General features: G+C 48.9%; 3 protein-coding genes across 3 annotated transcripts; 1 reads left to right on the forward strand and 2 right to left on the reverse strand.

Annotated features, from left to right (window-relative positions):
• Positions 1-370: 370 nt before the first annotated feature.
• EMWEY_00044930 (hypothetical protein, conserved) lies at positions 371-1,268 on the reverse strand (the record flags this gene model as incomplete). Its single annotated transcript, XM_013482967.1, has 2 exons — positions 371-485; positions 837-1,268. Coding segments are annotated over 2 exons (547 nt in total), but the record flags the coding sequence as incomplete, so codon positions are not given.
• A 1,847-nt stretch (positions 1,269-3,115) lies between these two features.
• EMWEY_00044940 (hypothetical protein, conserved) lies at positions 3,116-5,116 on the reverse strand (the record flags this gene model as incomplete). Its single annotated transcript, XM_013482968.1, has 1 exon — positions 3,116-5,116. One exon carries the CDS (start codon positions 5,114-5,116, stop codon positions 3,116-3,118), a length of 2,001 nt encoding a protein of 666 aa, XP_013338422.1.
• A 4,555-nt stretch (positions 5,117-9,671) lies between these two features.
• On the forward strand, positions 9,672-14,681 carry EMWEY_00044950 (hypothetical protein, conserved; the record flags this gene model as incomplete). Its single annotated transcript, XM_013482969.1, has 2 exons — positions 9,672-14,272; positions 14,678-14,681. 2 exons carry the CDS (start codon positions 9,672-9,674, stop codon positions 14,679-14,681), a joined length of 4,605 nt encoding a protein of 1,534 aa, XP_013338423.1.
• Between the last annotated feature and the right edge of the window lie 368 nt (positions 14,682-15,049).

Here is a 15,049-nt window from a genome sequence, read left to right on the forward strand (position 1 = left end):
ATATAATATATATATATATATATGAGACATGCTCGTATATGTATATATAAGTGCGGTTTGGTGTAACGAATGGTGTGGTTGTGTTGTGATGTACTGAGGTCAGCACGCAAAACAAAGCAACGAAATTACACGTAAAAAGCAAGTGAGGATGGAAAGTAAAGGCATAAACAAATGCACAAATATACGACACCCTCACGAAATTGCATGCAAAAAACAAGTGAGGATGGAAAGTAAAGGCATAAACAAATAGACAGATATAAGAAACCCTCAAGCAAAAGCACCAACAACACTAAACATATAGTCACAACAAACAAACATATATTCGTGAGCCATCAGGCAAACATCCAAAGAAATGCATTTAATGTTATACCGAATTCCTTGTGCGCATTTTCTTTGAGATATTTGGCGGTCTCCTTTCCCCCGTGGCCGTCGAAGACAGCCAAAAAATATAAAGAGGGATTCAAACGTTCCAAAGTCACAAGTTGCTGCAGCACATAAACAAATAAACAAATAGTGTAAACAAACAAATGAATGGACAGACGAGCGAATAAACAAATTAGAAGCACACGAGCAAGCAACAACTTACAGGTAATCTTATTTTTACACTAACTTTACTGGTGTATTTGTTCTTGTGCTTCCACCAGTACCTATACTATTTGTGAATATAATTCATTTGGACACTACACAGGTGATAATTTGTCTTACTCAACGTTCCATCTCTATATTAGGTTGTTCTGTTTGCCTGTTTGCGTTGCAAGAACTATAGGAGTAGAACTGAGCTAATAGACACAAACAGGGACTTTTGTGCTGGAACGTCTATCAAAATAGCAGCGTACATCCTCATCAGTGGGCCTTCTTCCCCTCATGGAGGCGGACACAGCTTGCATGTGACCAATGGTCTTCAATTCAAAGAACATTTCTGTCTCCTCCGCCTCTTCTGATGCTCCTCCTGCCTCTGCTTCTGCTTCTACTACATCATCCAGATCTTCCCTGTTAGCCTCGCCTTTCTCCTCCCCTCCACCCACTCCTTCTTGATGTGTATGGACACCTTCACCACCCAGTTCTTCGTGGGATGGGGCTACACCCCCAGCTCCCCATGCAGGTGCGCCTCCGCCAGCATTGATTTGTGTATCTCGGGTGTTTAGGGGAAAGGAAAGGCAGCAGATCACCGCAAACAACCCCAAACCGAAGGCCCAAACCAACAGCCTACTAGTCTGACGACAGGTGCGACAAGAGCCGGAACGGCTCCTTCTTCGTGACCACTCCATCAGGACCCCTTAAACAGAGTTAAATTTTGCTGGTAATTGCAAGAACGAATAATTGGAGAGCAGATAGCTGAACGGTTTTAAAGTCCTTCGGTGCCTGGGTGCCGCCGTCACCACTCATCATCGGGCCCTCTATGGAGAACGACTGCCTCGGAGGCAAAAAAGAGCTCCTGAAATGGTCTTAGAATTTGTAACTCACAAATATAATTAAAATAAGTAGTGTAATGAGCTGCCTCAAACCGAATTTTGGAGAAGATCGTGAGCCCTGTGAGTCACACCATCGGCTAAGAACAGGCAGCCGAAATGTCTGTGGCCGGTAGCGGCGCCTGTGCGCCCTCTGTGCTGAAGTCAGCGCTTGTGATGGCTCTTTTCCCTCTGTTTTTAATTAAACTACTCTATTGATTCAGTAGTAATAGTGACTATTAAGTGATATTTCCATGCATGTGGCTAGTCTTAAGGAACTCGATGTGTAAACTCGAATCTGCTGCAGCGGCTCAATTTCTTACTACGCCGGTCTGCACCGAGTCGTGGTATTGTATTGCATTTAGGCATTTATTCAAGTGCCTGAAATGCATCAAAGGAAACGTCAATGAAATATCAATAGTTTTTCGACAATTTAGCTTTATGCCTTGTCTCCACTCCCAACAGACATTGGGTGTACCATACCTTACACTAGTGGCCGATTCTCGTCCCCCCCCCCCGGTGGACTCCATTCACTTGACTAGTCTTATTACCTTCGTATCCTCTATAAAGTTCAGTGAATTCATAAAATTCGCTTGCAAAGTTAGCTAAATTGCGAAATTGTGGTGAAGGCCCCCAGTTAGGCAGTGGTCCCTTGAGTTTATTCAACCGTGAGTGTTGATCTGTTGCACCCCCTGATATAATTTCATTGCTTTGTACAACAGTATAAATAAGGTGATCGCATTAACATATCTCGAGGGTTCTACTTAACTGAGCGTTTTATGGACGTCGTCCACGGCCACTGCAGGGCTATGGAGCAAACAGGCGTTGATTGCCTGCCGTCTCTGTCCTTTCTATGTGTAGCGATCGTCAACTGCAGATTGTAGACTGCCGCAACTAAATGAACTAGGTATGTTTTAATACTGTCCCTCAAACTAGACGTAATTCCATGTATAACACGAATGCTGTGAATGTATTTAGTAAATTGAGAGCAGAGAAATCCGACAATCACCCCCCAAATAATTCAGAGACACAGTCGACTGACGAAAGAGCCAAAAAACATCTCCTAAATGATCCCGTTCCGGTTGGACATTGGGAAAAAAAAAATCTGCGCATATTTTGCATATCATTATGCATTCACAGACAGCTCATGGCTGGCTGCGCGAGGCTCTGATACAAAGCAGGTGTACAGGGGACTCGCAGGGTAATTCCTTGCGCAGCCAGACGCACGCGTGACCTGTTTTGTTGCCAAACAGAAAAATAAAACATAAAACAGCCCAAAAGCGGCTACATCTGCATACAATGGATGAATTGATGGATGCATGGCGTTGTCCATCGGTACTGGCTGTTTGAAGGGAAGCCAACAGCAAACGCCCAAACCCGTGTAACAGAAAGATTACAAAAAAAACTCGTGAAGTGTACAGGAAGGTAGCCCCACACTACCTTTTTATTTGCATGCAGCACTGCTGGGAATTTCCCTTGGACTCCTTGGGACTATCAAACCAAAAAATGTTTGTCGGTAGACCGCCGGGGGTGTCCACCAGGAGGTAAAGGAGGCAGCAATGCCTCCTCCTCAACCGATGATACAAATAAAAAACAGGAAAAGCTCCAAGTACTTGGATGGCGCAAAAAAGCCAAACGTATGGGGCAGTGTTCGTTGCAAAGACTCTCTACTCAACTTGTGGGTGTGTGCTGCCCCTCTCTCGCTGTCTTCTGCTCCTCCCCTCACCAACCTGCTGCTGCTGCTGCTGCTGCTGCTGGTGCGTTAGCCCACCAAGACGGGTTTCCGCCACACCTGCTGCTCCTGCCCCTGCTGATGCTGCAGGTAATGTTACTTCTGCTGCTGTTGCTGCTGCATCCCCCTCCGCGGCCTGATGATGCGACGCCTGCACTGCAGTTGATGCACCGCCAGTGACAGCAGCTGCAGGACCACCAGCACCAGTGGCAAGAGCAGCAGCGGAAGCAGCAACAGGAGCAGGAGGACTTTCAAGGAGCGGTTCTCGTGCCCGCCTAAACCTGCTGACGCCTGTCCTGGCGGGTCTGCTGCTGCTACTGCTACTGCTGCTGCGGCTGCTGCTGCTACTCGTGCTTGTGCTGCTGCTGCTGCTGCTTGTACTGCTGCTGCTAGCTATGGTGATGAGGTCCGCATTAGCAGTGTCAACAGTGGGCGCTGCAGAAGCAGAGGCAGTTAACCCTCCCGTCGGTTCTACTGCTGCTACTGTTGCTTCCTCCCGTCGCTGACGCCGCCGTCTTCCGTTAGGTGGTGCATCTACTTGAGAATGAGGCGGGGGAACAGAGGCATGCACATGTTGCAATCCCTCCTCTGCTGCTGCTATTGCTGCAGGTGTTGATGGTGCTGGTGCTGCTGCGCTTGGTGTTGCTGGTGCTGGTGTTAGTGCTTGTGCTGCTGCTGGTGTTGCTACTGTTGTCGCTGCTGCTGTTGCCGTTGCTGCACCTCCGTCTTGCACCTGCCTGAGTCCCCTCCCTTCCTTGCTTGCATCCCCAACTGCTGTTGCTGCTGCTGGTGTTGCAGCCAACTCTTCTTGAAGAGATGATCTCTTAGTGGGACTTCCCATCGTGGCGGGGCGAGGTCTTTTTAGCGGCCGACTTGTGCTTGCTGCTGCTTCCGCGATGCTGCTGCAGGGGTTGCTGCCGCTGCTGCGGAGCGAAGCCTTGATGGGGCGCAAAGTTCGAGAAGGGACCCTAGAGGAGATAGAGGATGCGGGAGCAGGCGCAGCAGTAATAGCAACTGGGCCTGTTGATGCTGCCCCTGTTGTTTCTGCACTTGTTCCTGCTGCAACTGCCTTTGCCCCACCTGCTGCTGCTGTCTCCGGCGAAGAACTGACATGATGCGGTCTCCCCATTGAGAAACCAAGGAAACTCCTCCCTACGGTGGCGGTGTTGTGTAGATGCCTGCTACTACTACTACTACTACTACTACTGCCACTACTACTACTACTACTACTACTACTACTACTACTACTACTACCACTACCACTACTACTACTACTGCTACTACTATTATTTCCAGTGGTGCTGTTTTCATGTTTCGTCAGGCTTTCGTTGTTGGTGTTGTTGCTGCTGCTGCCGATGCCTGCCGCACCCCTGTGTGAAGCAGCAGAGCAAGAAGAGCGGGGGCTGCAGGCCATTACAGGCCGGCTGACATGCAGCCTGGTGACAGGGCCATGCGCTGCAGCAGTAGAAGCTTCATCGTGCCGGTGCCGGTGTTTGTATGTGCCTGGAGTGAGGGGATCTTCGTCGAAGGCTTCGCGGTGCTGTTGTTGCCTTGTCAGCGAGGAGAGGGAAGCTTTGAATTTGTCTGTTTCCCTTCTTATTGTCGTCATGAGCTGCGTCACTACGACCACCTTCTCCTGCAGCAACGCCTTCGCCTCCCGTCCCTTCAGAGCTGCAGCTGCTGCCTCTTCCTGCAGCTCCGGGTCGTCGTAAAACCCCTCAGGCACCACGAACTTGCTGCTGCTGCTGGTGTTGCTGTTGTGTAGGGCATGCAGTTTGGCGCGGGCAATGCTCATGTACTTCTCTCGTCTTTTCTGAGCCTCCTCTCCGCACTGCCCGCTTTTTGCCTCCAAATCTCTTAACAGATGCAGCGCCCGGTGTAGCCGCCGTGGCAGCGCCAGCAGTTCGTTGAGGAGCGCCTCGACGCCATCATTCATGGTCGCTGACGGCATGCAGAGAGTGTAAGGAATGAGGGGAGAAACGGATTAAAGCAAACAGAAATGATGAAATAATGACACAAGTCCTTGTATTAAGCATAAATAATCGAAAAACACCCTAAAATCTTAGATTCATTAACTGTTCTCTTCCATTCAATCTTCCCTCAAAACGAATGCGGTGCCACTTGCGCAACGACACCGGAATCCGGAAGGCGTTTCCACGGCAAATGTGCAAAAAAACAAAATTAACCCATCAAATTTGGCTTTTATTTACTTGGAACTAAATAGAGGGAAATTAGCAACAAACAACTGCCGACACCCGGAGGCCCATCGCAGGAGAGCGATGGCTCAGCAGCTGGCGTAATTGCAGAAACCGATGCTTACGTAAGAAACCGGTGGCGCTCCGTTTGACTTCATCAAATATAAACACATAAACCATAAAAAATCGTATTTATTTAAAGCGCATAGATCAATCTACCTAAAACATAGTTACTGTAAAGAGATACCGGGTGGAACGGATATCTATGTGGTGAAAATGTGTACAGGATGTACCTTTATGGAGCAGATATGCTGTGCGATATAGATATGTCTACCCAGAGCCGATATTCCAGCTTAGAAGCAGACATATTTCTTAATAGCATCTTTGTCTGACTCTTTCTGCTCGTAAAAGCAGCGGCGACATTGCAGTAGAGAGCCGTGCACCGACTGCCGTTAGCATTAGATTGTGATGTGCTTTGATTACATGCTATTTACAACTGGACGTTCTCTATACTTATACTCCACTTGGTGAGTACTTTACTCATCAATAACCTTCGGAGCCGCCAACAAAACCATTTAGTGTGTTAAAAGTGCTCCTTTAGTTGTACTACAGTTCCAGAAGACCTCGTAGAGTCAGGTTTATTTAATGTTATCCTACTGAGAAAACTCCCTCAACAGTTAGGCCCATTCAGATGGCACTCCTAGGGCTTATGGCTTAGTATTTAGGGTAGTAGGGTTTGGGAGTCTGCTCGCTTCCTGCTTTCAGCCTTCCGTGTAAGCACTAATTTAATCCAAGCGAAACTTCTAAAGGTGTCTGAAGAGGTGTACAGACATAAATACATATATATGCATGCGCATACATATATTTATATCGTGCACGCAAATGATATTTTTTGCACTCTACCGGTGAAAAATACACCACATATTCGTACAACAATAATAATCAAACTGCTAGATAGTCTCTCAAATACCGACGACGACCGACAGCCCAAAGACAGTTGAAATTGAGGTGAGAATATTAAACCAATCGATAACACGCCAACACTTCTCTCAAGAATCTGCAAATTCTCCAAACAACCGTTCCTGAGCATGAAGAGAATGGAAACACCTCCCGCTCCAAAGACGAGGAAGAGACAACAAAACCCTCAAGAGAGAGGTCAAGAGAAATGCAGCAAACAGGCAAAAGCAAGCAACTGGGAAATGTTGGTCTAAGCAAATAAGCAAAACGCAAAACAGCCAAATAACCAAATGGGGTTGCTTCAATAGAATAGCCCCGTATCGACCAGCAAAATGGGGTTATCTTCATCAGAATAATAGAACCCGAAAATAAAATGAACGTGTCTCAGGTGAAGGAAGAAAAAGAGGTGTTGTAAATATCTCCCAATTGACCCGATGTCCTCTCCCCTCCTCCTCCACCTGAATGCACCGGCAGACTGTTGTCTGCTTTTTGGGTGGCACTGTGGGAGAGGCCAAACTCAGTAATATTACTATTACTATTATTCTGATGGAAGCTGCTGCTGCTGCTGCGGGGTTCACTATGGGAGGCTGCGCTGGCGTGGGCATCGACAGCCGCCTTGAAGAGGGCCCCCAGCAATGTGACAGCAGTTCGCTGACGACGAAGTGACTCGAGAAACAGCTGCAAGGGACTTGCCTGTTCAAAAGAGCAACAACAAGGCAGAAGCAACGCAAGCGGTCTAATGGAACTTGAGACATATGGAGACAAATACCACAGAGACGAAAGCAACAAGCATATGCACATACAGATAAACGGCAGATGACAAGAAACAACAGTAACAGACGAATAATTACAATTAGAAGGAAAGCAACAGATTGAATAGAGCCCAACGGGCATCACCAATAAATGCACTGACGGAGAATTGCATCTAAACCAATAGTAACACCAAAACAACCAACAAAGCAAACAAATACAGTAGTAAACAAATAAACACCATACGCCAACAATAGGTAAATAACCAACGCATGCAAATCAAATAATAATCTTGGCACTAATTTCACGCAAAGAACAGTCCGGAAAATTCATATTAGCCGCACAAACAGATCAATAAACACGTCTGTATGAATAGCAACACCAACAGCACCAACGCCTAATACAAACACACGGTCAACTTGAATAAACTCGTATGAAACTAAACAAGAAGTTATCTTCGAAAGAATAGTCCAACTCAAAAGGCAAATTAATCAATGCAAGTGAACACATTAATCACACAACATGTGCGGGCAAATTGAAGAATTACATCTATCGCCTGAATTCGTAGTTCAATGGAGGGCGTCAGAGGGTGCGGTTGACGTAGGCCGACGAACTTCACCCGCTTATCACGCAGCAGGTCGCTGAAGACAAAAAAAATACAACCAACAAGTACAGTCAGACAAGAACAATAAACAACTACAATCAATTCAAAACATCAACTCAAAAAAACAATTGACACAGTCAATTACGCAACTCTATTGACAAAATCAAATGAACAAATGCAAACAATGGCTATAAAGGACAAACCCAATCAATTAACGAAACCAATTTAGTCTTAGGGTCAACGAATTAAATTTATGTTGTGTGTTTTACTTTCTGAGGATGTAGCCGACGGTGTAGTCTTCGAGGTAAAGAGTGAAGGTCCCGCATAGGGGAAACCGCAAATCGGGAGTCCATTCCACTCTGGTCAAAGAGGCACAATCAGAACATTTACCCCTTAACTGTTAACTAGCTATACCATCATCATTTAAACACAATTTAATTGCATCGAAAGCACCACAAATTCATCGAAACGAAGAACTAGAGGTCTGGAGCGGTTAACTGCCACTGTTTCTTCACGCGGCTTCTTGACCACGGATGGCTGCCATATTGTTTGGCGCAGTCGCTGCAAGAGTAGCTCGTTCTGCTGCTGGAGTACATATATATAATATATACGCAAATAAACATGAATAGGAATCAACATAAATGCGTGCGCGTGAGCAAACAAGAGAAATTCAGCGGAAGTTTGGAATAGGCATGGGAGTAAAAAGCAGCGATACAGTAAGTAGCAATAGTACAAGAAGAAAAATTAATGCAAAATTATGCCAGACAAGAAGGGCAAGGAACGGGAAAATAAGTTACAAGCGTTATGCAAACGACAGACAGCAAACACACCAACACCGACGACAAAAGAGGGCGAAAGGAAAAATCACGACGCACTTGTGAACTCCAGGGGGTAGCTCCAGAATATCTGCTGCATCTGGCCGGTTGACTGAAGAGGACTGTTTGGACATTCTGCCGGTGCTTGAAGAAAAAACTCACGACCACAGCAAACGAGCAGTAACGGTTCGGCTATAGGGCTCTGCTCTGGGCTTGGGAGCGTCTGGGGATCACAATTGAGAAAAGAATCGAATACAGATCGTCCAACTCATGTGACTACCAAGTGGAAGGGGGAAAGGATGAAAAATAACGCATAAAACAACCCATGCAGAGGTTGTACGCTCAGCTCTCCAGTACCGCTAACGCGGGAGGAACAGTGGGGAAGAGAGGGGAAAGCGATTTCTCCGTGAGATTAAAGAAGACAAAGGTTTTTAAGTAATACAGATGAAATAATGGGGAGAAGAGCGGAAAACCACGACCGTCCTTCATGCACGCGACAGCCCATTCACATCGGATCGAGCACTTCTCCACAAATTCAACAGAAAACTCATTTTTTGCTATTTGAATGAAAACAAATTCGAACGTAAACTCTTATGCTGCCTGATCAGCTCCATTTAACTCCAAAATATAGCCAGTGAGCTCCTGTTCTCTTTCTGTGCATGCATGCATGCAATGGTTGTTGGCTGTCCAGGCGTTGCGGCAGGAGGTCGGTGAGCCAGCTCTAGCCCCGTTATTAAATGCAGCTTTCTCACTATCCTTTTGTTTTGTATTTCTGTTTTGATTAATTTATTCTATTGGTTTTTAAGCATTGAACAACTGTAGTGCCTTCCTTGGTGCTCTTCTGCCCCCACCACCACCACCACCTGGTCAAGCCCTGTGAACTGCTCCCCCGGATTTCTTCTTCTTTCCTTTTATATTGCGTCTTCTTTATTTATTTATCTTTTGTTTTGTCTCATTTGAAGCTTTAAGGAGACGGCAGTCTGCATCAGCAACTGCTCTTCTGGCCTTTAGTCATCACCTTTTGCAGTCGGCTGCAGTCTGCGTGTGTTGTTTCTTGTCTTCTCATGAGTATTGAACCTTCGAATGTGTGTTCATTGTTTGTTTTAGAATCGTTTATGTTAATGCACTTGTTTGCTTTCCTGTCGCCTTTCCCGATTTAGGAGGAAGGAGATGCAGCCACTGCACCAACCCCTGTTCTCGCGTGGCGGCCGGCTGCCCTCCTACTCTTCCGCTGCCTGTACACCAGGAGAGGCCCAGAGGTCTTCTGTAACTACACCTCTTAAATTGAAGGACTCGCATCATCAACGGCAACCCTGCAGTACTCCTTCCTCTGTACTTCCTCTCGACAACCGCCCCCCTGGTGCTGTCAGGCGGGAGGGCCCCCTCTCCCAAAATACAACTTTCAGCTCTCCTCATGAGGAGCTCCTTTGTCCCAATTCTTCTCTCTGGACATCCGCCCTCCTGTCTTCATCTCATTTATTGGCCTCTGGGCCCACCGCTCTCCCTTCCGCAACGCAAGGACGGCAACACCAGCCAGCAGCAAAATTCTGCAGCAGCAACACCAGCAGCAGCCAGGGTAAGGGCCTATACTCTAGCAGCAGCTTTCACTCTACCATTTCAACAGCTGCAACCATTTCTACACCAGAGCAGCAGAGACCCTTCTCCACGTCTCGTGGGCCGCTCAGCAGCAGAACAGCTGCAGGGGTTAGGTGCCCTTCCCCATCTCGGCCTGTAGAGGCCTTGGGGGACCACGCTATCCCATCTGTTGCATCATCTATTCATCCTTCTTCTCCGTTTATCACGAGCAGTGGCAATGCACTGAAAGAGGGGCCTTCCAAGACCACCCGTTCCTTGTCCCTAACACGGGACCCGAGCCTACGTCCTGCTCAGGTGTACGTACAACGCTGCAACCAAAACCACACTCTGCTGAAGAACGCATCCAGCAGCAACGGTAACATCAGAAACCACAGCAGCAGCGGCAACAGGGGTGGGGAAGGCTTCTTCACCCTGGCTGCCTACAGGGCTACCGACTCGCTCCGCAGCAGTAGAAAGGGGGATCCTCTCTCATCTTCTGGGGCGTCGGGGGCCCCCTCCTATGACTGTTTAGTTGCTAGTCGTCCTTTGCCTTCTTCTGGTTTGCATTCTACCTCAGGGGCTACAGACAGATCCTTGGGGGGGCCGTCTTCTTCAGCACCAGCAGTAACCCCCCTACAGCTGCGGCCTTTCCCTTCTCCTGCATATTTGAAGGGCCCCTCATCAAGCTCCTTAGGACCCCCTTCTTTTTATTCAGTGGGTTCCTCCTTGTCTCGAGGTGGTCAGTCCTCAAGGGCTTTGGGACCCCCCATCTCTTCTTCCCCGTTCAGAACCCCTTCCTCCGGGGCCCTTCCCTCTTCGTCCTTGGGGGCCCCTCCTTCCTCTGCTGTCCTTCAGAGGGAGTTTCGCCTTTCTCCCCCGTCGCTACTGCATGGGAAGGATAAAAGATGGCAAGAAGACGACCAAAACATTCAAGCTGACGATATGCAGCAGGAGCAGCAGCAGCAGCAGCAGCAGCACGTACAGCAGCAGCGCCATGTGGAGCAGCTGCAGCACCAGTTCAAGCTAGACCAACTCCAGCAAAAGCAGCAGCTGCTGCAGTCCCAGCTGCAGCAGCTGCGGGATGAGGTGTATCTACAGCGAGATCCCTTGAATGAACAGTTGATTCCGCCTTCGGCTGCAGACCCCCTTGCGCTGCTGGAGCAACGCGGGGCATCACATCTTTCCCACGATCCCTTTCGTCCTGCTCCACCTCCTACGCCCCCTGCTGCTGCTGTTACAGCCTGTGATGCTGGGGGAGAGAATAGCGCGTTTGTTGCTGGTGCTCGTGTGCTCGAACCCCAAAGACATTCTGGTGACCTCCGGACAGAGTCTAGCATGCAGAAGCAGCCGTATCAGCAGCATGCGTACTATCCGCTGCAGGGTTATCATCGCCACCAGAAAGAACAGCCCCAGCAGCAGCAGCAACAGCGCGATGAGCATCAGGCAAGTGCACAGGAGCGCCCTGAGATATTTTCGAGATTGGGTGTGACTGTGTTGGAGTGCATCCAAAGCTCGCTGTTGCGCCGCCGAGTATGTGGTTTTATAACATACTTAAAAGAACTGTTTCAAGATGTGGACAGGATTCCAGCAGACAGTGTCCTGCCGTGTGTCTTGACGCTGGCGTCTGCTGCACATGGCCTTCCCAGATCCGAAGGTCCCTTGGGGCTCTCTTGGTGCTGTCTGGCAGGAGCAGAACTCAGCAGATTGGGACCTCCCACCCACACGGGGGCCCCGTCTAAGTGCATGGAAGTTGGCTTATGTGTGAAGGACATAGTTCTCCTGCGCCTCCTCAATACTCTCTTTGCTGCCCGCAGCCTAAAGACAGCTCAACTGAAAACACACAGCAAACGCAACAAAAACCACACATGCATAAACCAAACCGCAACGTCATCATCAACAACAGGAGAAACAGCAGAGAGGGAGGGGGAAAACGGCAGAGATGGGACTTCTGCGCAAGGAGTTGAGAGAAGATGCTCACCGGTGACGCTGTTGCTGCTCGCTCGCGAAGGCAGCAAACAGATTTATGTGAAGCTGCAGCAAACTCCGAGGATGAGGCTAGATGACTGTTCTCCTAGCTCAAGTTCTGCTGCTGCTGCTTCTGGTAGTGGTTCAGCGGAAGATGAGCATTCAGCAGACAGCCACGACATAACAGGACCAACAACTTCTGAGACGACTACCATCTCCCTTGCAACGTGCAGTTCACTAGCTCTTGCACTCTCGGCCCTTGAAAGCTTTGGGTCCGCCCCTGGTCCTACTGCTGATGCTTCTGCTGTTGCAGGGCGGCACCTGTGTTATTCCCCTTTGCTTCGTTGGCTGTGGCGCGAGGTGGAGGAGCGTCGGGAGAAGGCGATGGCCTTCGACATATGCTCCATCGTGCTGGCCAGGACTGCTCGTTGCAGCAGCTGTAGCAGTAGCAGCAGGACGATGAAGACGATAAGGAGGAGCATGAGCAGCAGCAGCAGCAGCAGGAGCCAAAGCAGCAGCAGCAGGGGGATGGGGAGCAGAGAGGCTGGTTTATTGTTGCTGCTGCCTCCGCGAGATAATCTCCTGGACTGGCTGAACTGTTGCAGCCCTGATTTAGCGGCTCTGCTGCTACTGTCACTTTCTTCTTCGTCTTCGAGCCTCTCTTCTGCTGCTGTTGGTCAAACACTGTCGCTGCTGCATGCCACGGCCTCTCAGCTGCATCAATGTTCTTCTGTTGGCGTGGCGGCGTGGTGGAGGGCCTTTGGGGAGTTGCATCTTTCTTTCGATTCCCTTCCTCTTCTCCTTCACCCCGCAGTTGATGCCCTAAACACATGCATGCACCGCCTCCCTCTGGGGTCCCCTCTGGCCGACGTCGTGTGGGCAGCCTGCCGCTCAGGCGCACTCCGTCTATACAATCCCACCATCAGCAACAGCAGCAGCAACAGCAAAAGCGGCACCAGGACGGATGGCAATTTGTCTCACTTGTCGGAGCTGTTACCGCGAGCTGCCCGAGCGGCGCTGCAGCACGTTGAGGTTTTCCAGGTGGAGGATATCTGCCTCATCGCCTGCTGTTGCGCCCTTCACGCAAAAGGCTATCCAGGAATCAAACCTAACAGTAGCCGAAGCAGCAACAGCAGCAGCAGTGAGTGGAGTTATGGGGGCGTGGAGGTGCCTGTTGAGTTTGCCATCCGGGGAGGCGATTTAAAGCAATACTGCCTCCTCGCAGCTACAAAGCTGGCAGATACCGGGCCCACGTTGCTGCTAGGGCATGCAGACAACAGCAGCAGCAGAATGGGCGAGGGAGACTTCGGGACAAATATGCTGCAAGAGGAAGACGGCCGCATACACACCGCCGACCATAGACAGCAACAGAACTCTTTTGCTTCTGGAACTCAACGCCAATGCGGACACCTAAAAGCATTCACCGGCCTTCACAAAGAGACGGAGACAGAAGCGAGGACGAAAACAGAAATAATTACAGAGACAGAAAGAAAGACAGAAGCTGAGTCATTGGCTGTAGAGCTGCTGCGGGCCATGTCCGCCCACTTTGGCGCGGATGCCTTCGCCGCTTCTCCGAAGGCGAGTCGACTCCGCCGATTTGCGGAGCACCTGATGAGAAGTGCAATACAACAACACCTCCAACACACCAACTTGCGCTGCTGCAATGAAAGCACCACCAGCAGCAGCAATTGCTTCGGCAAGGGGGCTGAGTTTTGTGGCTTTTTCGGTGCCGGTTCTTCCGCAGCAGCAGGTGCTGCTGGTTCTGGTGGATGTTCCTTATCCGTACGCGACTTAGTTGAGGAAGAGGACTCACATAACACCAACAAAGAACTTGGAGCAACGACAGTAGCAGAAACAGTAACAACGGGCGCCGATGGTGGAATGCGAACCCCAGCGGGCGGAGGAGGGTGGATATCTTGGGGACTGAAACGGTTCAGCATAATTCGACGGTCGCGGAAGGCCGCAGCAGCAGAAATTAAGGGAGATGAGGAGAGGAGAAATAGCAGCTGCAGAGACAACCGCAGTTCATTTGCCTCTATCGAGGACGAAGAAGAGGATCTAAACAACAGAGAAATGAACCAACCTGAGGAGAAAAGGAAGAACAAAGAAAGGAACAGACCGCTTCCGCCGACATCTACTAACCGACTCTGGCCCTGGGCTGCCTCTGCAGACAGCGGAGTGATGAAGATGGGGACGGAAGGCGACGAGGAAGAAGAAATGCCACTTCAATGGTCATTTTCAGATGCACGTACACATACAAGTGACGAAACAGATATGTGGGGCGATCTGCAGATTCCGCCGCCCACCGCCCTCCATCCTCTGCATGCCTACGGGCCGCACGTTCTTCTAACAGAAAAAATAAATAAGATAAACAAGACGAGTAAAACTAATAAAACAAATAAAATCGAATATTCAGGAGGGAAGTCAAAGCAATTGCAGGGCCTGCAAATTTTCATAAGCTGCGCTGTTTTTGCATGGAGGGTCTTCCTAGGCTTCATTTTTATTCTGTTGTTCTGTTTTATTTTTTCCTTTGACACTTAAACACAAAGTATACTTTGGCTCTGGGTTTGTTCGTTTGTTGGTTTGCTTGTGGCTTTGCCATGGTCGTCAAGTTTTGTGTTTCGTTGCACCTGCAGTTAACGATTGAGCTGGTTTACTTATTTTCTGATTACTTATGTCTCTCTGTTCCTTTTGTTTGGCTGCCCTTTAAAAAAGCAAGAGCCGGAGGGCCACCGCCTTTTGCCTCTGCCAGCCTTCGTTGGTTTTTTGGTGCACAGCGAGACAGGGACTGTTCAGTGTTTGTTCCCAGTTACAGCAAACATTCCCAATTCTATTTAAACAGCAAGCGCACTTTTTACTTAATTTTGTTATTTGTACCGTGTACATCTACCTATACAAGCGTATTATCACTGACGCGTATATGCTGGTTTTCTGTCAGGTACCGCAGGCACTCCTACTTAAATGAAAACATGAAAACATATATATATATATATATATATATATATATA

This window comes from Eimeria maxima, genomic scaffold (genome assembly GCF_000499605.1).
Source record: "Eimeria maxima Weybridge genomic scaffold, Emw_scaff878, whole genome shotgun sequence".
NCBI lineage: Eukaryota > Apicomplexa > Conoidasida > Eucoccidiorida > Eimeriidae > Eimeria > Eimeria maxima.